Below are 20,968 nucleotides of genomic sequence, written 5' to 3'. Positions count from 1 at the left end.
GTCGCCGAGAGCATGCAGAAATCAAGCATGGGCAAATCAGGCTCCCTGCCCACCCTTTCCCTCAATGACTATCTGTTCCACCTGTGACAGAAACTGTGGTTCTCGTATTGGACTGTACAGCCACCTAAGAACTCATGCTAAGAGTGGAAGCAAGTGTTCCTCGATCCCGAGGGACTGCCTATGATGGACAATGACCCTAAACGAGGAACAATTAGCATCAATAGTGTTTCTGCTAGAAACATTCACACATTTAATACTGCCATTGTGTTCACACGAGGGCAACAGGAAATCCGTTTCAATATAATGCAAGTTGAATTTTGTATAAAGTAGAGTTTTTTCGAAGAGAGAAGAGCAGTGTGTTTTGGACAATCGACAAGAAGGAAGCACACTGGTAACTATGGTCCAGGCTTACAATCAAACATCAGGAAACAACCGATGATTGGGTGATTGTATGTTCCAGTCAAATCAAAGAAGGGTTTTTGTGATTTCGTCTGAGTAATTTTATATGCGACAGTCGAATCGCAGACGGGTTTAACTTTGGCATTGCGTCGATGCAAATTACCCTTTGTATTTTGGGTTTTGTTATTCAGATACAAATCGGAGGGATTTATACTGGGGAGGTAATTGTGTGCATGTTCAATAAACGAACGAATCGAAGGTTGAGCCAAAACCCTGTGCATTTTGTTCTTATAAATCCTGGCGTCAAAGAACTGTCAGAAACCCTTACAACTGGTATCCACAGCCATGATGGCAGCAAGCCGACCTTGCACGCCTTCAGTCTGAACTTCCACTGCAGCACTCAGCCTTTTGGTGGAAGCTACTTGTGCTGCAATGGAAGCAGAGTCATTGGTCATCAGGCGCTGCATCATGGTTGGGTCCACAATTGTGTTGGAGTTAGCCACCACTTACATGCTGGAAATGATGGTCTCCATGCCCTGTGCCAAGTTGGTGTCGGACTCCTTCATGCTAGACATTGAACGCAGGCATTCTGGCAGGTTTCCAAATGCACCAAGCATTTCATTATTTACACCCATCAGCCTTCTTCTGTAGCCTGGCCCAAAGTCTTCATTTGAGTCCTGTGCAGCAGAACTGGTGTGCAACCTCGTCCTCCGGCAAGCTGGCTTCTGCGCTATTCTTGTCCCCTGCTGTGGTTGCAGCACACTTGTGCCTGATAACTCATCACGTGCAGATCCCGCTCTAATTTATTCAGTTAGATATGCGCAGCGTCAGTATCTGACTTGGTGGGTGCAAGCTTTCACCCCATCTGCAGCGTGTCAGTCAGAAGAGATTATGGGATGAGGAGGAAGTGGGATGTGAGGAGGAGGTTTAGATATGGATTCAACCCTGCTGCTGGCCACGGCCTCAGCAATGACACTTCCAATAAAGGACAGCACCGTCTCCTCTGGGAGGGTTAGAGCATGTAGGCGAGCCCCTCCCCATCCAGTTAGTTCCTGCTGCCTCCGGTTGTGCACCACCTTCTCCTGCAAGAGCAAGGGAAGTGCGTCAGTGAGTGTCGTGCAATATGATGTGGCTATCGTGGTTCAATAGCTGGTAATCTGCGAGATGTGGGTGTGAGCCCTGATTGATAGAGTAATGGGTGTGTGGTGATTTGAGCAGTGGCTGAGGCTAGTGGTGTAATTGTTAGGATATGGCATTTGAAGATGCATTCACTGATCTTGACCACTCATGCGAGGTGATTAAACTTCTTGCAGCACTGCATTCAGGTCCTCGGCGCTAGGCTCCTGGTGTTGACCTCGACAGCTATTTGCTGCCACTGCCTTTTTACCGTCTGTCTGGAGGGCCTCCTGGCCCAGTGAACACAGGGCAGTTCTCCATGTTTCCACCTCCTCCACCAAGGCCTCCAGCACAGCATCGGAAAACCTAGGTTCCCGCTTTCTCCCATGTTCAGCCATTCTTCTGTTTTTCCCAGGTCAGATTCAGCTCACACCCAGCACCTGTTTCAGCCACAATAACCTCCAATTTAAGAAGTGCAGGCTAGCTTTAAGTAATGCAAGCTAGAATCGGCTTTAGACTCATTGCTGAGGTGGCAATCAACAGTGCTGTTATCGTTAGCTGCACGCAGAAATCATGTTTATGAGCAGGCAGCACGAAGAATTACATTGTATGGACATGGGGTAATCACACATCGCAGTCCTTGCGCCTGTTTTCAGGAGCTATCTAATTTAACTGCACCCCCCCATAGCCTTTTGATTTTTTTCTGCCACAGAATTGGACCAGCCAATTTTCAGAACACAGCAGAAAACATTAATAAGTATTCCACAAGATAACACATTTATAGATTAAGTAGCAGATCTCGCTTTTTCCACTGCATGTATTTGTCATTTGGCATGTGGAATATAACTGAAAGAATTTCCATTACACACTGAAATCAAATTGTGTCATTCATTATCTAAGCATTAATCATCCACAAAATACAGTATATAGTTTGCATTCTTGGAATAAATGATTGTTTCTGGACATGCGCAGGAAGGACCATCTGGGTTAGTAAACCTAATGCATGGGAGAAGGATGAGCAAATATATAATGCACAAGGTTGTCACAATAGCCTTTCTTGTCCCCCATCAAGAATCTCGCTTCCTCTTCCAAATCTAGCGTAGTATTGTCCTACCTTGCAAGCGAAATAGTAACAAAACAAGATGGTTCCAAGAAATGGATTTTAAAATAATGGTCTCCTCATGCAAAGAAAAAAAGTCACCCCATAACAGCAATGTGCACTTCAATAAAGGAATATGGGATCCAGGTAGACATATGGAATGTACATGGACTGGCTGGGCCAAATGACCTGGTTGTAAGTTGTAATTCTATGTATTACTTAATGAGAACACTAAAATACAGATAAAGCATTATACCCAAGTGAAAAAATTAATTTGCCAACCAAAATTAAAAAAGGATAGTCAGGTTTAAGCAGTTTACTCCTGCAGGCCAGGTCATCCTCAAACAACAGTACCTTTTTCAAATAGGCTACAGCACTGTCAACGAGGAAGCACTGAGCTAGCCACAAGATCCAGTGGGGGAATTATTTGCAGAAAATTTAGGATCTTAACAAAACTCGTGCTGCCAGCAGTGCAATCTCAAAAATGCTACTTATTCCTTTTAGCACAAAATGTAGTCCGCTGTGAATCAATGCACTAGCCTGCACACAATTTAATGACTTGCACTCCAGGCCAGTGAGGAATAATTGAAGCTTTGTAAAATCAGACCTCACGTATTACATGAAGCATTATTCCTGACAGCTTACTTTGTACTACAGTCGTTCACAAAATAATTAATGCTATTTCCTTGTCCCAGGAATTCAACATTTTTATTTAATACCAAGAAAGATTGCTAGTCATTCCCTGATGAGGTATCAATCGACCCCAAATTAGCTTGAGCAGGGACCAGTGATTACTGTTGGAGAAAGAAACACACAGGACAGAAGAACTGCACAATAAACGCACTCCCATAATTATCTGTCTGTTCAGTGAAGATGACATCCTCTACAATTAATGAAAAGCAGATCCTGAATGGATGTCAGGTAGGCAAGTTCAAGTCTGCTAGATGCAAGCTTTTCTTTCCCTTCACTGTGACTCAATTCCAAGCACAATTATGCCTTTGATTTTACATTTAAAAAATTGCTATTACAATAATGCTTTTCTTGCTTCGTTAAAAGTCATTCTGCCTGGACAATTCTTTAAGTGCACAGAGCCAATTTGGAATTATGAATGCAGTTACAAGTCAACAACCTAATTTTAGGGTTCAGATGACATTAAAACCAAAAGAGCAAAATTCAGGTAACCGGAAACAAACAACCACAACATTGGGCTCAATTTTCCTGGGTCATCTGCGCCACTTTTTTTGGTGTAAGTATTTAAAGCAAAGTTTCCCCCAGGAATCTGTGCCGGCGTAACTGAGTTAGTTACAATTTTTTTGCGTTAGGTTTTTTTGACATCATGTCTGCACCAGTTTTGATCATTTTTTAGTTTGCCCCCCAAAAAATTCTGCTCGGTCGGCGTATCTGACCACTCCCGAAAAACCTTCTGGTGAGTTATCAGAAAGCAGCGCACATTGAGAAATTGGCACAGAAAGACGCTTTTTTTTTTCCAATCGAAGTTTTTGGAGGGAGTCAAGAACACTTTAAATATCCATAATAAAGATGATTTTTTATCTTTCAACGGAGTACATGGAAGTTTGATGGAATTGACGTTTTCAATTTTTTTTCCTCACACCACCACCGAATGTCTTCAAACAGGGCTGGAGAGTCAGAGTCGGCCGGCAGATTTGGCCTGCGCTCAGACACAGGCTCAGCTGCAAAACAAGCCAGGGGGGGGGGGGGTGGCGATCAGAAGACTGCACTAGGCAGCAAATGAGCCTGGAGGAGAAGTCACAAGGCTACAATGAGCCGGGGGGGGGGGGGGGGAAGGAAGAGGGAAAGAAAAGTCACAAGATTGCTGGGTGTGGTCCATACAGGCCTTGGGGAGAGACAACAAAGAACCTGTTCTGCCCGCCTTCCTGCCATTTTAAGCTTCTTGCAAAGGTAAAATTTAACGATGGGGGCAATACTGCCAATGCCATACCTTGTGTAAGCTTTCAGCATTATGGTGCAACGGAGACAACAAATGTTTCAACATCATCGCATGAGGACCTCAGAGCCTGTAGGGTGCTGAGCAGGAGGCCTTACCCACGTCGGGTATAATCGAGACAGGCGTTCACACCTGCACCGTAGTGATGCAGACCGTGTCAGAAGGCTGTGTTTTTGCAAAGAAGTTGTAACTGAGACCTGAGTTGGTGAAAGCAGACCTGCAACCGAGAAATGTCAGGAGGATTGCTTAGGCAGTTGAAGTGAAGGTTACAGCTGCACTTTCATTCTATGCCTCCGGATCGTTTCAAGCTACAACTGGGGATGTGTGCGTCATTTCTCAACATGCAACACGTGTCTGCATTTGGCAGATGACAGCTGCACTATATGCCCAGAGGAATGACTACATAACGTTCCCCATGAAGGCCCAGGCACTGCGTGACAGGGCTTTGGGTTTCTCCAAGATTGCTGGCTTCCCAAAGGTACAGGGCTGCATTGATCGTACCCATTGTCTAGCGAGCACCTTTGCAGAATTCCGATATGTACAGGAACAGAAAAGGCTTCCACTCCAGTAATGTGCTTGTGTGACGACATGTATCAAATCATGCCAGTCGATGCAAAATACCCTGGGAGCACCCATGGTGTGTTCATCCTATACGAGAGCGTTATATCTGCCATGTTTCAGCAGCAGCCAGAAGGGCATAGCTGGCGACTGGGAGACAAAAGGTACGGCCTCGCCACCTGGCTCATGATGCCCCTACATGTAACCCAGACGGAAGCTGACCGGGAATACAACATGTCGCACATTGCGACGTGCAGCATCATGGAGAGGACTATTGGCATCTTGAAACAGTGCTTCCGATGCCTGGACCATTCACTTGCTATACGCCCCTGAGATCGTCGGTCAGTTCACTGTTGTGTGCTGCATATAGGTACCCACGATATAGGTAAAAAACGGGATGAGGTCCTACAAGATGAATTTAGGGAGCTAGGAGCTAAATTAAAAAGTAGGACCTCAAAAGTAGTAATCTCAGGATTGCTACCAGTGCCACGTGTTAGTCAGAGTAGGAATCACAGGATAACTCAGATGAATACGTGGCTTGAGGAGTGGTGCAAAAGGGAGGGATTCAAATTCCTGAGACATTGGAACCGGTTCTGCGGGAGGTGGGACTAGTACAAACCAGACGGTCTGCACCTGGGCAGGACCGGAACCAATGTCCTAGGGGGAGTGTTTGCTCGTGTTGTGATGGGAACCTATGCAGGGAGACAGAGGGAAATGAAATGGGGGCAGAAGCAAAAGATAAAAAGGAGAATAGTAAAAGTGGAGGGCAGAGAAATCCAAGGCAAAAACCAAAAAGGGCCACATTACAGCAAAATTTTCAAGGGGTAAAGCGTGTTAAAGACAGGCCAGAAGGCTCTGTGCCTCAATGCGAGGAGTATTCAGAATAAGGTGGACGAATTAACTTCACAGACAGCAGTTAACGGATATGAAGAAATTGGCATCACGGAGACATGGCTCCAGGGTGACCAAGGCTGGGAACTCGACATCCAGGGGTATTCAACATTTAGGAAGGATAGGCAGAGAGGAAAAGGAGGCGGGATGGCGTTGCTGGTTAAAGAGGAAATTAATGCAATAGTAAGGAGGGACATTAACCTGGATGATGTGGAATCGGTATGGGTGGAGCTGTGGAATACCAAAGGGCAGAAAATGCTAGTGGGAGTTGTGTACAGACCACCAAACAGTAGTAGTGAGGTTGGGGACAGCATCAAACAAGAAATAAGGGATGTATGCAATAAAGGTACAGCAGTTATCATGGGCTACTTTAATCTACATATTGATTGGGCTAACCAAACTGGTAGCAATGCGGTGGAGGAAGATTTCCTGGAGTGTATTAGGGATGGTTTTCTAGACCAATATGTCGAGGAACCAACTAGAGAGCTGGCCATCCTAGACTGGGTGATGTGCAATGAGAAGGGACTAATTAGCAATCTTGTTGTGCGAGGCCCCTTGGGGAAGAGTGATCATAATTGGTAGAATTCTTTATTAAGATGGAGAGTGATACAGTTAATTCAGAAACTAGGGTCCTGAACGTAAGGAAAGGTAACTTCAATGGTATGAGGGGTGAATTGGCTAGAATAGACTGGCAAAGGATACTTTAAGGGTTGACGGTGGATAAGCAATGGCAAACATTTAAAGATCACATGGATGAACTTCAGCAATTGTACATCCCTGTCTGGAGTAAAAATAAAACGGGGAAGGTGGCTCAACCGTGGCTAACAAGGGAAATTAAGGATAGTGTTAAAACCAAGGAAGGGGCATATAAATTGGCTAGAAAAAGCAACAAACCTGAGGACTGGGAGAAATTTAGAATTCAACAGAGGAGGACTAAGGGTTTAATTAAGAGGGGGAAAATAGAGTACGAGGGGAAGCTTGCAGGGAACATAAAAACTGACTGCAAAAGCTTCCATAAATATGTGAAGAGAAAAAGATTAGTGAAGAGAAACGTAGGTCCCTTGCAGTCGGATTCATGTGAATTTATAATGGGGAACAAAGAAATGGCAGACCAATTGAACAAATACTTTGGTTCTGTCTTCACGAAGGAAGACACAAATAACCTTCCGAATGTATTAGGGGACAGTGGGTCTAGTGAGAAGGAGGAACTGAAGGATATCCTTATTAGGTGGGAAATTGCGTTAGGGAAATTGATGGGATTGAAGGCCAATAAATTCCCGGGGCCTGATAGTCTGCATCCCAGAGTACTTAAGGAAGTGGCCCTAGAAATAGTGGATGCATTGGTGATCATTTTCCAACAAGTCTATCGACTCTGGATCAGTTCCTATGGACTGGAGGGTAGCTAATGTACCACTTTTTAAAAAAAGGAGGGAGAGAGAAAGCGGGTAATTATAGACCGGTTAGCCAGACATCAGTAGTGGGAAAATGTTGGCATCAATTATTAAGGATGAAATAGCAGCACATTTGGAAAGCAGTGACCGGATCGGTCTTAGTCAGCATGGATTCATGAAAGGGAAATCATGCTTGTTGAAACTTCTGGAATTTTTTGAGAATGTAACTAGCAGAGTGGACAAGGGAGAACCAGTGGATGTGGTGTATTTGGACTTTCAAAAGGCTTTTGACAAGGTCCCGCACAAGAGATTGCTGTGCAAATTCAAAGCTCATGGTATTGGGAGTAATGTACTGACGTGGATAGAGAACTGGTTGGCAGACAGGAAGCAGAGAGTCGGGATAAACGGGTCCTTTTCAGAATGGCAGGCAGTGATAGTGGAGTGCCGCAGGGCTCAGTGCTGGGACCCCAGCTCTTTACAATATACATTAACGATTTAGATGAAGGAATTGAGTGTAATATCTCCAAGTTTGCAGACGACACTAAACTGGGTGGCGGTGAGAGCTGTGAGGAGGACGCTAAGAGGCTGCAGGGTGATTTGGACAGGAGTTAGGTGAGTGGGCAAATGCATGGCAGATGCAGTATAATGTGGATAAATGTGAGGTTATCCATTTTTGGGGCAAAAACAGGAAGGCAGAATATTATCTGAATGGTGGCAGATTAGGAAAGGGAGAGGTGCAACGAGACCTGGGTGTCATGGTTCATTAGTCATTGAAAGTTGGTATGCAGGTACAGCAGGCGGTGAAGGCGGCAAATAGTATGTTGGCCTTCATAGCTAGGGGATTTGAGTATAGGAGCAGGGAGGTCTTACTGCAGTTGTACAGGGCCTTGGTGAGGCCTCACCTGGAATATTGTGTTCACTTTTGGTCTCCTAATCTGAGGAAGGACATTCTTGCTACTGAGGGAGTGCAGCAAAGGTTCACCAGACTGATTCCAGGGATAGCTGGACTGTCATATGAGGAGAGACTGGATCAACTGGGCCTTTATTCACTGGAGTTTAGAAGGATGAGAGGGGATCTCATAGAAACATATAAGATTCTGACAGGACTGGACAGATTAGATGCGGGAAGAATGTTCCCGATGTTGGGGAAGTCCAGAACCAGGGGACATAGTCTTAGGATAAGGGGTAGGTCATTTAGGACCGAGATGAGGAGAAACTTCTTCACTCAGAGTTGTTAACCTGTGGAATTCTCTGCCGCAGAGAGTTGCTGATGCCAGTTCATTGGATATATTCAAGAGGGAGTTAGATATGGCCCTTACGGATAAGGGGATCAGGGGGTAAGGAGAGAAAGCAGGAAAGGGGTACTGAGGGAATGATCAGCCACGATCTTATTGAATGGCGGTGCAGGCTCGAAAGGCCAAATGGCCTAGTCCTGCACCTATTTTCTATGTTTCTACTGTATAACTTAGCCATCATAAAGCAGCTGGTAGTAGAAGACCCACCTGACGATAATGAGGAAGATGCAATGACGAGCAGGATGACGAGGATGAGGAAGCCATGCAAGTACCTGAACCCGGAGCACGACGGCGAGGAGAGCGGGCCATCATGTCCCTTTAACGATTGCTGGAGCCTTGCTACAGCAGCTCATCCGTGAATGCTTTGCTGCCTGAAGGCTCAGCGACAACTATTCCACATGTACCATGTTTTCTGTTGTGTCCTGTTTTGTAATGTTGTGTTGTGTTAATGGAACAAATAATAGAAATTATTGTTGTTTACTTCAAAAGTTGTGTGAATAATCAAACAAATAATGGAATTGATTCAGTTTTAATGTAAAATATATTTTATTCAAAGTTTAACAGTTTTTTGTACTTAAATAAAATTATTCTTGTATCAAACTTTAAAGTTTTCAGTTACGATCACTTACAAACTTTTAAACTTGTAAATTTACGTAACTTACAAAAAAAAACTTTAAATTTGAGAACAGTTACAACAGTAACAACAACAACAACAGCAGCAAAGAAAGGCTGCATCCATCTATTCTCCACCTTACTCCAAGACCACCCGCTGCGCTTGTTCTTGGTGACTCCACCACCCCTCCCCTGCCCGCAAGCGGTGGCGCAAGTGTTTCTGGGGTTGGTACCAAGCTTATTCTTTAAGATTTCGGGTAGTGCGCACCTGTTATGGGGAGGGGGGCAGGGGCAGGTGGCAATGTGAAGGGCCCGGCACTTGGGTTCTTCAGAGGCTGGTGTAGGGATTGGAGTGGGAATGGCAGTCAATGGGCACGAGGTCTGGGCATGTCCCCTTATTGCAGCAGCCAACTCCAACATGCCATCCCTCATGGCCCTGACAGTGTCTCATCTCAACTACCTGCAACATTCCCTCCCTCAAGTTCACGGACGGCAAATCAGCTACCTGTGACATTCCCTCCCACACGGTCACGGACATGGTTTCAGCTGACTGATATTCCGGCACTCATGGTCCTGGACATCATTCCCAGTTCTCGTGAGATCGCTGTTACTTCTCCCGACAGTCCCGCTACCTCATCACCCACCCCACTGATGGTGTTCAGGAGTGATCGCTGAGGTCAGTGCTCTCCGCACTCATTGCCATCATCTGAACCACATCTATTAGATCCTGCACCTCAGGAGAGCGCTGTAGAGCTCGCCTTCCCCTCCTCACTCTGGGTGTGCCTCGCTGCACCCCAGCATCTCCATCCCCTCCCCCTCCATGCTCTTGGTCTGGAGGGTGGATTGGAAGATGTTCCCTCTTCAGGCTTGTCCTCGTCTGAATCATCTTCTGCATCATCAGGGTTGGCCTTAAGTTCTGCAAAATATAACAGAACACAGACAAATGGTTTGTAGCAGAGGACGGGGCAGGATGGGCTGCATGAGCAGGCTCTCAGCGCAGGCAGCAGGCTGATTTGAAGGACCACGATGAATGATAGCACATTGCATCAACTGAAGCGTAGCTGACAGAGACATCCCCAGGAACCAAAGCATGGCAAGCCCACGCAGAAAAGATAGCCATCCGTGGCTAACTAAAGAAATAAAGGATGGTATCCAATTAAAAACAAGGGCATACAAAGTGGCCAAAACTAGTGGGAGGACAGAAGACTGGGAAGCTTTTAATAGCCAGCAAAGAACAACTAAAAAATGATTAAAAAAGAGAAAATAGTCTATGAAAGTAAACTAGCACAAAATATAAAAACAAACAGATAGCAAGAGTTTCTATTGGTATATAAAAAGGAAAAGGGTGGCTAAAGTAAATGTTGGTCCCTTACAGGACTAGACCGGGGAATTAGTAATGGGGAACATGGAGATGGTAGAAATTCTAAACAAATATTTTTTAAATCAGTCTTTACGGTAGAGGACACTAACAATATTCAGACAATGGATAGTCTAGGGGCTATGGGGGCGGGGGAAGAGGGGGGAAGGAACTTAACAATCACAATGAAGGTGGTACTCAGTAAGATAATGGAACTAAAGGCAGATAAATCCCCTGGACCCGATGGCTTGCATCCTAGGGTCTTGAGAAGTAACGGCAGGGATTGTGGATGCATTGGTTGTAATTTACCAAAATTCCATGGATTCTGGGGAGGTCCCAGCAGATTGGAAAACTGAAAATGTAACGCCCCTATTAAAAAAAGGAGGCAGTCAAAAAGCAGGAAACTATAGACTTGTTAACCTAACATCTGTGGTTGGGAAAAGGTTGGAAGTCCATTATTAAAGATGTAGTAGCAGGACATTTGGAAAAGCAAAATTCGGTCAGGCAGAGTAAGCATGGATTTAAGAAGAGGAAGTCATGTTTGACAAATTTGCTGGAGTTCTTTGAGGATGTAACGAACAGGGTGGAAAAAGGGGAACCAGTGGATGTGGTGTATTTGAACTTCCAGAAGGCATTTGACAAGGTGACACGTATAAGGTTACTGCACAAGATAAAAGTTCACGGGGTTGGGGATAATATATTAACATGGATAGAGGATTGGCTAATGAACAGAAAACAGAGAGTCGGAATAAATGGTTCATTCTCTGGTTAGCAACCAGTAACTAGTGGGGTGCCGCAGCGATCAGTGCTGGGACCCCAACTATTTACAATCTATATTAACGACTTGGAAGAAGGGACCGAGTGTAACGTAGCCAAGTTTGCCAACGATACAAAGATGGGGGAAAAGCAATGTGTGAGGAGGACACAAAAAATCTGCAAAAGGGCATAGACAGGCTAAGTGAGTGGGCAAAAATTTGGCAGATGGAGTATAATGTTGGCAGAAAAAAAATCAAAGAGCAAGTTATTATTTAAATGGGGAAAGATTGTAAAGTGCCGCAGTACAGCGGGACCTGGGGGTACTTGTGCATGAAACACAAAAGGATAGTATGCAAATACAGCAAGTGATCAGGAAGGCCAATGGTATCTTGGCCTTTATTGCAAAGGGGATGGAGTATAAAAGCAGGGAAGTCTTACTACAGCTATATAAAGGTATTGGTGAGGCCACACCTGGAATACTGTGTGCAGTTTTGGTTTCCAGATTTACGGAAGGATATACTTGCTTTGGAGGCAGTTAAGAGAAGTTCACTAGTTGATTCCGGGGATGAGGGGGTTGACTTATGAGGAAAGGTCGAGTAGGTTGGGAGTTCAGAAGAATGAGAGGTGACCTTATCGAAATGTATAAGATTATGAGGGGGCTTGACAAAGTGGATGCAGAGAGGATGTTGCCACTGATTGGGGAGACTAGAACTAGAGGGCACAATCTTAGAATAAGGGCGCCGATTTAAAACAGAAATGAGGAGAAATTTCTTCTAAGAAGGTTGTAAATCTATGGAATTCCCTGCCTCAGAGAGCTGTGGAAGCTGGGACATTGAATAAATTTAAGGCAGAAAGAGATATTTCTTAAATGATAAGGGGTTATGGGGACCGGACGGGGAAGTGGAGCTGAGTCCATGATCAGATCAGCCATGATCTTATTGAATGGCGGAGCAGGCTCGAGGGGCCGTATGGCCTACTCCTGTACCTATTTCTTATGTTAACATTTAGCAAAGCCAGACTGTGGAATTTGCAGGACTTACCCTTTCCCTCAAGTGTGGGCCCAGCTTGTGCAGTGTTGGTTGCTTTTCTCCAGGTCAGGACCCATCAAAGCAGCGACCCTCTCTTCCAAGGGTGTCAGTGGCTGCAGATTTGCCAGGCCTCCTCCCTGTTCGAGTTCTTTCCTTTTTGTTATGTGCCACCTTCCTCTGCAAAGATGAAAATGCAACTTTAAAAAAAAAAAAGAGCATGTCTTTCTGCTGAGTGGAACATATAAAGCTGGTCACATTTACAATTGCAATTCCACTGAATAAATGAAAATATTACTTACATTAACTACTTGATCAAGGCCCTGCTACTTTTTTTTTTACACTGGCCTGCAGACCTCGGGGTGGTCACCATTGCACAGTAATCTTCTGCAAGTTGGTTCTAATGTTTCTTCATTTCTTTGGGTGAAACTTTTATGTGACCTCTGCTGATGTCCAGCTCCTGCCATCTGGCCTCAATCACAGTAACCGGTGCCTCCACTTCATCATTTAAGAAATTTTTGATCCTTGCACCGCGTTGTATCTTGTATTGCAGCTCTGATTTTTCCAATGCTCTCACACAGCATTCAACGTTCTCACATACACAACTGGTTCTTTAAAAATGGCCGATTGCAGACCCGGAGCTGTACTGCACATGCGCGCCCATTGGGATCAGGTCAAAAACATCCTTTTTTTTTTTGCGCATGTACAGAAGATGTGGCATAGTTTTTTCGGCGCAGACAGCACGCTCCACCCCCCGAGGCGACTGGACAGGCTGCACAATGCCAAATTTGAAAAATACAGTGGGGAAACTTTGGACAAATATTTTTGGCACATTTCTGGCCTAAAAAAAGGTATAACTCTGGTAATACGGCAAAAAACAGGCCGGCAAAATTGAGCTCAGAGTTGAACCCTGGTTTGTTATTTAAAAAAAAAATCTCACTTCACATTTCTCATGTTTGAGTCACAGCAGGACATTTTAATCTTGTTTATTTATAACACACTAACACACATATGGTAAGCTTTTTCCACTGCATATTACTGCTGATGGTGCCTTTACTAGAACAAAAGCAGCAATCCAGCTCTAGAGAAAAAGCAGCGTACTGTAACATAGGAACAGAGGAACGGGAGTAGGCTATTTAGTCTCTTCATCCTGTTCCACCATTCAATATGACTGATTTATGACCCAAATCCATATATCTGCCTTTGCCCCATATCCCTTAATATCTTTGGTGTAAAACAAAAATGTATCAATCTCAGATTTAAAATTAACCATTAACCCTGCATCAATTGCCAGTTGTGGAAGAGAGTTCCAAACTTCTCCCTCCCTTTGCGTGTATAAGTATTTGATAATGTCACTCCTGAAAGGTCTGGTTCTAATTTTTAGATTATGCCACCAGTTCTAGACTCCTCAACCAGTAGAAATTGTTTCTCTCTATCTACCCTATCAGTTCCTATTAATATCTTGAAAACTTCGATCAGATCGCCCCATAACCTTCTAAATTCTAGGGAATACAACCCTGGATTGTATAATCTTTCCTCGTAATTTAACCCTCGGAGTCCAGATATTATAAATCTATGCTCCACTCCAACATATCCTTCCTCAGGAGTGGTGCCCAGACTTGCTCACAGTATTCCAGGTGTGGTCTAACCAGGACTTTATATAGCTGTGGTATAACTTCCACCCCCTTGTATTCTAGTCCTCTAGATATAAAGGCTAGCATTCCATTAGCCTTTTTGATTATTTTCTGTACCTGTACATGACATTTTAATAATGTACATGGTCCAAGTCTCTTTGGCCCTCCACAGTTTCTAGCTTTTCACCAATTAGAAAGTTCTCTGGTCTATCCTTTTTAATTCCAAGTGGACAATCTCCCATTTGCCTACATTGAAATCTATTTGCCACAGTTTTGCCTCTTTACTTAATCTATTAATATCTTTGCAATTTTATGCTTCCATCTACACTGCTTACAATGCCGCCTATCTTTGTGTCATCATCAAACTTCGATAAGCGGCTTTCTATCCCATCATCCAAGTCGTTAATAAGTTGTTACTGGAGGAAATCATGCAAGAAGATTAGAAATGCAAGTACAAGCAGTAATTGTGAAAGCATTTTCTAATTCAGTGTTTACAAGTACAGGTAGCTTCATTTAGAAGATCTGCCACACACACAAAATAAGGTTAGCTATCCCTCATTGTTTGTTTCAACCAACTCTGGCACACCTATCAAGAGTAAAAATGTGTTTTATGGGTATTTTATTATTTATTTATTATTCTTCATTCATTACCAAATTGTATTTTACCCATTCCAGGAGAAAATCAAATCAGAATTTGAAAGTTTCTTACCCTTTCAAAATAATGAACATTATTTTCAGCCGCGTCGTGGAAAGCTGATTGTAAGTCACTCCGCATGTTGATAGACCACCTTTGCCAGTCAGCTTTCAAATTGCTATTGGCACATTCTACTTCATCCTCAAGTCGTCCAATATCCACCTGAAGCTAAAATAAAGTTATTCACATTAATGTGCAAGTATGAAGAGCGCATTAAGCAATTTTTGCACAATACTAAACCAAAAAAGCAGGAAGAGGGAAATGTTAACAAACAGGCATGGGATAAGCAGAATTGAGTCCTTCCGATAACAACTGTTTGTCAAGGTTTTAAAAAAGGTTGAAAATTACAGCTAAAAAAATACACTTCTACTAAAATACACAGAACTGGGCAAGAACCCAATATACATACCTGCAAGTATCAGCTGTCTGTAATGGATTGCATCATGTATCTACAATATGCTATTAACCAAAAAACTTTAAAAAATATCGTATAAAAGGAGCACATCTAGTGAAGTATTCAATTTAAAATTTAATAAAATCTCATACACATTGATATTCTAGCCTTTATAACCATCACAGATGTAACAGTTGTAGTAAATTGAAAATGGAATCTTCCATTATTGTAGCCTTGCAGAATGACTGCAGTTAAATCAGTTTAACATCCATGAAGTTCATCATATAGCTAAGCAGCCACAAGACAACGTAGCATTTTAGCTTATTTAGAATTTTTATTTTTATTTTTTTTACTTGAATGGTGTACAAAATTGTACCCTGCCGATAAACATTTTTTGAATGTCACTAGTTCCCAGTTTTAAAGAATAACTTTTATCCCCAGCAACAAAAATCTAAAATCTTCCAAGGTTTTACTTTCACTTCATCTAATTTCTTTTCCCAAAATTCTTAGCAAAACCAAAGTCAGACGAATTGGAATCCATTTCTAAATTTTGCTGGCATTTTACTCGTCTCAGTAAATCAGAGTGCCAAAGTTCTACCAAAACTTCCATGTTTCTCTCACTGATATAAATGATCAGACTGATACAAGGTTTTATATAAAGGCATGAATGAGCTTCTTCAATCCAATTATTAATTTGTGCCTTTCAAGGAAAAAGACCCCTTGGAACCCACGAGTAATTAAAAGATAGATGACTTTCCCTTGTTCCAGGTTACACAAAGAGCTGATTTCAGCCATGCAGTGGTCAGGTCTTCATGCAACATTAGGGTGGCTCCTTTTGGCACTATTCATATAGGTAGCCGCTTGATGTAGTATATATGCTTTTATTAAATATTACATATGCTTTTATTAAGTATTAGTCTTTAATGTGTGTCAGGAACCCAAGTGCTTTGCCACAACAGTGATCCAGATGCAAGTCCTCAGAAACCATGCTTTCCAGTCCAACTGCAAAATTGGTATACTCTTATATGGAAGTGGAACAAATGAAGAAAAATATTAGATCCAATTTCCACAGGCCTGCTCTGCCTTATTCTGATTGAAATTCAGCCACCAAATTCAAAGCTCTCCTCCATTAGTTTCTTTCTGACCTGGTGTGACTTGGGAGAAGGTCCATAATGGCATAAGCATGCTCATTCTGCATCAAGCATGTGCCACATGCCATATTGGTCAGGGTGCCTGTCTGAAACAAATGTCGAGCCCATTGCTAATGCAAACCGGGGGGTCTGACGGCTACTTCAGGCCCTGTTCTGATACTGCATCGCAAATAGCATCACGTATGCCAAGGTCAGTTTTTCCAGTTACATGTTCAGCCATGAACTCATTGAATGGCGGTGCAGGCTCGAAGGGCCGAATGGCCTACTCCTGCACCTATTTTCTATGTTTCTATGTTTTTCTATGATGCATACATGCTGTACCCATTATACATTTCACCTAAGCAGCTTCCAGAGTGAGCAAAGACCTAAAATGGCAGGTCTTCATAGGAATGGAAGTGGGCATCTTAAATTAAGAGCCTGATCATCACTGAAAAGCGATCTTACTCGCTAATTTGTATTAGTAAAACTGCAAATGCTGGAAATGTGAAATACAGAAAAAAAATTCTAGAAATGCACAGATCAGTCAGTATTGAAAGCGATGGAGCCAGGATTCCTTTCAGCCACAATCCATCTCAATAACTTCTCCCACTCAACATATGATCCCAACTCTAAGTCCGTCCTCCAGAACGGAGGATGACTTGCTTCCACACTAAAATGAGTTCTAAGGTGACTGATGAGACCAATGCGGGATCTGCAGTCTCTAACAGGTGAGGCAGATAATGCTTGATTTGTCGTACGCTCCCTCGCAGTTTGTACGTCGCTTTCAAGTGATCCCGGCGAAGAGATTCTAAATGTTCGGCGTCTTCTCCACTTTGAGCGGTCTTAGGCCAGGGATTCCCAAGAGTCAGTGGGGATGTTAAATTTTTTCCAAGGAGGTTTTGAGGGCGTCCTTGAAGCGTTTTCTCTGCCCTCCTAAGACTCGCTTGCCGTGACGTAGCTCAGAGCAGAGTGCTCGTTTCGGGAGTCTAGTATCGGGCATGCAGACAATGTGGCCCATCCATCGGAGCTGATCGAGCATGGTCAATGCCTCGATGCTGGCTTGAGAGGCTAATATTGGTGCACCTATTCTGCCAATGAATTTGCAGGAGTTTGTGGAGGTAGCGTTGGTGGTACTTCCAGTATTTTGAGGTGCCTACTGGACATAGTCCATGTTTCTGAAGCATATAGGAGGATGGGTATCACTACTGCTCTGTAGCTCTGAGCTTGATGCCGGGTTTCAGATCCTGGTCTTTGAACACTTCACCTCGGGCAGCCAAAGGCTGCACTGGCACACTGAAAGGCGGTGTTGGACTTTGTGATCGATGTCTATCCTTATTGATAGTAGGCTCCCAAGGTTATGGGTAGTAGTCAACATTTTCCAAGGTCCAGTCATGAATCTTGATAATCGGAGAGCAGTACTGTGTGGCAGGGGAAGGTTGATAGTAAGACAAAGGTTCTCTGATGTTTAATGCAAGGCCCAGCCTCTCGCACGCTTCAGTGAAGGGGTCAATGATGGTTTGGAGTTCGGTCTCTGAGTGTGCACAAATGCAAGCATCATCTGCATATTGTAATTCAATGACAGAGGTTGGAACAACCTCAGATCTGGACTGGAGACATCAGAGGGTGAACAATTTCTCACTTGTCCTGCAGATCAACTCCACTGTAGCGGGGAGCTTATTAAAGGGGAAATTAAGTATTGCAGCAAGGAAGACTGAAGAGCGTTGGTGCGATGACGCAACCTTTTTGACCCTGGTCTGCATCTGAATTGGGTCTGTGGTCGATCTGTTGGTAAGAATCACAGCTTGCATATCATCGAAGCAGGCGGAGGATGGTGCCAAATTTTTGAGGACAGCCGAATTTGAGAAGGACACTCCATAATCCCTCACAGTTGAGAGTCAAAGGCCTTTGTGAGAACAAAGAAAGCCATGTAGAGAGGTTGATGCTGCTCCCTACATTTTTCTTGGATTTGTCGCGCGGAGAAGATCATGTCCGTTGTGCCCCTTAGTGGGCAGAATCCGCATTGCGACTCTGGGAGATGACGATTGAGGATTCTTGATGATTTTCCCCGCGGCAGACAGCAGGGAAACCCCTCTGTAATTACCACAATTGGACATTTGAAGATGGTTACGATTACGGCGTCCGAGATCCCCTGGCATGCTCTCCTCCTTCCAGATAAGAGATGAGGTCACGGATTCACATCAAGAGTACTTCTCTGCCATGCTTAGTACTTCAGCGGATATTCCATCTGCTCCTGAGGCCTTGTTGTTTTTCAGTTGTTGGATGGCTTTTTTCAACCTCATGCCAGGCTGGGATAGTGCCAAGGTGGTGACTGGTAGCATGCTGTGAGATGGAGTCAAGGACACACGCATCAAAGACAAGAGTTTTGGTTGAGATCCTTGCAGTGCTCCTTCCAGCAGGCACTGACTGCCTCTCGGTCCTTGATAAGCACCTCTCCATTCTTGGCTCTCAGTGGAATAGGACCTCAAGTGCTTGGGCCATAGGTGATCTTGACTGCGCTAAAAAATCCATGAACATCGTGATGGTAGGCTATTTGCTGGATCTCCTGCGCTTTTTTCCACCCACCATCTGTTCTTTAGGTCATGTGTTTTTTGTTGGACTTTGGCCTTCAGTTGTCCGTAGATCTACTTTCTTACACTCGAGTTGTGGTGTTGTTTCCAATTCAAAAATGCATTGCATTTGCGGTTTATTAGCTCCTGAATCTCCTGATCACTCTCATCAAACCAGTTTTGGGGCGAGAACCTCCACTTTTGTGTTCATCGCTCAAAAATGGGCGTTATTTCTGGCGTGGGCATTAAAAAAGGGTTTTCAGATCGCCGGCTTCTCGCCCATTCTCAAAGCACCTAGTCTCCATTTTTGAAAATGGGCGCTACCGCGAGTGATATGAAATGGGTGGTGCGTTAAATTTTTTTGACCGTCTGCCGTAAAGTGTGGTCGTCCTTAGCAACGACATGGCAACGCTCGATTCCCGCGATTCAGGAAGTCAAGTGTCATCATGACATGCGCAGAAGAGGAGACAGAGAGAGGGGGACTAAAGGCGTGTCTGGGTGTGGTGTGGCTGCTTTGGGAGGTAGGAGGGAGACTTGAGCTTTAAAGCATGTAGGAAAACAAAAATTAGCTGTTACCAGCCACATATTTGCCCGAATTTGGCCTATAATGGAGAGAGAGGAGGAGGCATCACAGCACGCCGTGGAGAATGACGCTGGAGAGAGCAGCGAGGTGGGAGAGGAGCACATTGGAAGGTGCAAAAGAGCCAGGAGGCTCTTGGATGAGGCAAATGCATCCCACCTGCAGGAGGTTGAGTCACGCTGGGGTGATTTGACACAGGGTGGACGTGGGAAGCCCACCCCAAAGGCATACCAGAGGATATGGACTGAAATAGCAGAGATGGTCTCGTCGGCGACCAACGAGGTTCGTGAGGGCAACCAATGCCGCAATCGGTGGAACGACCTTGTGGGATTCGCAAGAGTAAGTATTACATTAGTTTACATGTACTTATGTATTTATATAATTTGATTTGTAACAGTCATGAGTGACCATCAGCAGATGTGAGGCATGGGCCTTATGCTAAACATTAGTAAGACAAAGGTCCTACACCAAGCCTGTCCTCACGCACAGCACTGCCTCCCAAACATCAAGATCCACGGTGTGGCCCTGGACAATGTGGACCACTTCCCCTATCTTGGGAGCCTCCGATCAACAAGAGCAGGCATTGATGATGAGATCTAATACCGTCTCCAGCGCGCCAATGCAGCCTTCAGCCGCCTGAGGAAGAGTGTTTGAAGATCAGCCCCTCAAAACTGTAATCAAGCTCATGGTCTACAGGGCCGTAGTAATACCCACCTTCCTGTATGGCTCAGAGACATGGACCATGTACAGTAGATATCAAGTCGCTGGAGAAATACCACCAGCGATGTCTCCGCAAGATCCTGCAAATTCCCTGGGAGGACAGACACACAAATATTAGCGTCCTCGTCCAGGCCAACATCCTCAGCAATGAAGCACTGACCACACTTGATCAGCTCCGCTGGGCAGGCCACATAGTTCGCATGCCAACACGAGACTCCCAAAGCAAGCGCTCTACTCGGAACGCGTCCACGGCAAACGAGCCAAAGGCGGGCAGAGGAAACATTACAAGAACACCCTCAAAGCCTCACCAATAAAAGTGCGACATCCCCACTGACACCTGGGAGACTTGACAATAGACTGCCCCAAGTGGAGGAAGTGCATTCGGGAGGGCGCTGAGCTCCGAGTATCGTCGCCGAGAGCATGCAGAAATCAAGTGCAGGCAGTGGAAGGAGCGTGCGGCAAGCCAGGCTCCCTGCCCACCCTTCCCCTCAACGACTATCTGTGGTTCTCGTATTGGACTGTACAGCCACCTAAGAACGCATGCTAAGAGTGGAAGCAAGTCTTCCTCGATCCCGAGGGACTGCCTATGATGTGAAGTCTTTCACTTTTACCAGGAATGTTGCAGTCAAAGCCTGCAGACACGGTGCATGTCTTTAGGTAAAGAATGATAATTTTCATAATAAGCATGATTACATCTGTCGGTTGTGTTTTATCAGTTTCTGTGACAGTACCTAGCAATGATATCACGCAATGATCTCATGCCATGTCATCCCGTCACCTTTTA

General features: G+C 44.4%; 1 protein-coding gene across 6 annotated transcripts in view; it reads right to left on the bottom strand.

Annotated features, from left to right (window-relative positions):
- Positions 1-20,968, bottom strand: part of snx7 (sorting nexin 7) — a 119,530-nt gene that overhangs the window by 22,568 nt on the left and 75,994 nt on the right. For all 6 annotated transcript variants that reach the window (XM_070886652.1, XM_070886653.1, XM_070886654.1 and 3 more), the window contains one exon: positions 14,809-14,961. In XM_070886652.1, coding sequence (XP_070742753.1) covers positions 14,809-14,961 — 153 coding nt within the window. The remainder of the gene's footprint in view (positions 1-14,808; positions 14,962-20,968) is intronic.

Source organism: Pristiophorus japonicus, chromosome 8 (genome assembly GCF_044704955.1).
Source record: "Pristiophorus japonicus isolate sPriJap1 chromosome 8, sPriJap1.hap1, whole genome shotgun sequence".
In the NCBI taxonomy this organism is placed as follows: domain Eukaryota; kingdom Metazoa; phylum Chordata; class Chondrichthyes; family Pristiophoridae; genus Pristiophorus; species Pristiophorus japonicus.
This window is presented reverse-complemented; position numbering and strand designations above follow the sequence as displayed.